Raw genomic sequence first — 1,227 nt, forward strand, 5'->3', positions numbered from 1 at the left:
TTGCTTAGCAAAGCAACTTTTTAGCCCAGGATGAGATTTAGTTTCTCTGTAGCTAAGAAATCCTCTATACTTCTCTTAGGCAGTAGAATAGCAATACCTTCTTCGAAGGTTGTTTTGTTTCTCCACGATCTAACAGTGTTAGTTCGTTGGCTAGTTGGCTTTTCTTCAAGGGAATTGGGAAACACATTGCTTTTTGGTTTCTTTTTCTTTGTCTTTCACTGCCTGGAGAAATTTTTGACATGGAAGAACTATCACAAAGCTGGACAAGATTATCACTTTCGGAAAGAGAAGGACCAGGTTGCTGTTTGGAGGACGAATTCAGTTCCAAAGAACACATCATAGCAGCAAAATTCCTTACGAAACGGGCACTTAATATGGAAGCCATTGCAAAAATATTTACCCCATTATGGTGCTCAAGAAGTGGATTTAAGATCAAGAACTTGGGTGACCATGTGATCCTGTTCATTTTTGAAAACGAGTATGAAGTAGAGAAGGTCCTTAACGCTGAGCCATGGTGTTTTGATAAGCACTTGGTGATTATGCAGAAATATGACAAGAGTATGGCAATGGAAGAATTGAAATTTGTGAAGACTCATTTCTGGGTGCAAGTTCATGGACTCCCCCACAAATTCATGAATGTTAAGGCAGCTGAGAAGATTTGTGAAGTTGTTGGAAAAATTGTACCCTCTATCGATCCAGCTGAAACGGAGGGGGAAAACTTTATGAGGATTCATGTAGAGATGGATGTATCTTTACCCCTGTGTCGTGGCCGAGTCATGTCCATGGATAAAGGAAAAAAAATTTGGGTAACGTTCAAATATGAACGCTTACCCAATATTTAATATTGGTGCGGCAAAATGGATCATTCGGACCGTGACTGTGAGATTTGGATAGATAGTGAAGGAAGTCTAGAAGATTCGCAAAAGCAGTTCGGGTCTGCACTTCGTGCACCACCATTTTTTCCGTCAAAGCGAAGAGTGGCAGCTGTTCCAGGCTTTTACAGTCAGAAACGGTCAACCACAAAGGCTCATGTCACTGAAAACAGACCTAACAGTGGCAGTGTAGCCGGTGGAGGATCACGAGCCATGGAGGAGGTCACAGTGGAGCAAAATCTGGATATAGCGGACAACACATTCAATGCTCATTCAAGTGAGAAAACCGATACATTTAAGGCACCTATTCATTTAGGAAGTGGTTACTCTGAAAATAACAGCCAAGAGCATAACA

General features: G+C 41.4%; 1 protein-coding gene across 1 annotated transcript; it reads left to right on the forward strand.

The window, feature by feature from the left end:
* The first annotated feature begins 239 nt into the window (after nucleotides 1-239).
* On the forward strand, nucleotides 240-842 carry LOC142628920 (uncharacterized). Its single transcript, XM_075802947.1, has one exon. The coding sequence runs from the start codon at nucleotides 240-242 to the stop codon at nucleotides 840-842; it is 603 nt and encodes a 200-aa protein (XP_075659062.1).
* The last annotated feature ends 385 nt before the right edge of the window (nucleotides 843-1,227 follow it).

The sequence above is a fragment of the Castanea sativa genome, chromosome 3, assembly GCF_040712315.1.
Source record: "Castanea sativa cultivar Marrone di Chiusa Pesio chromosome 3, ASM4071231v1".
Lineage (NCBI taxonomy): Eukaryota > Viridiplantae > Streptophyta > Magnoliopsida > Fagales > Fagaceae > Castanea > Castanea sativa.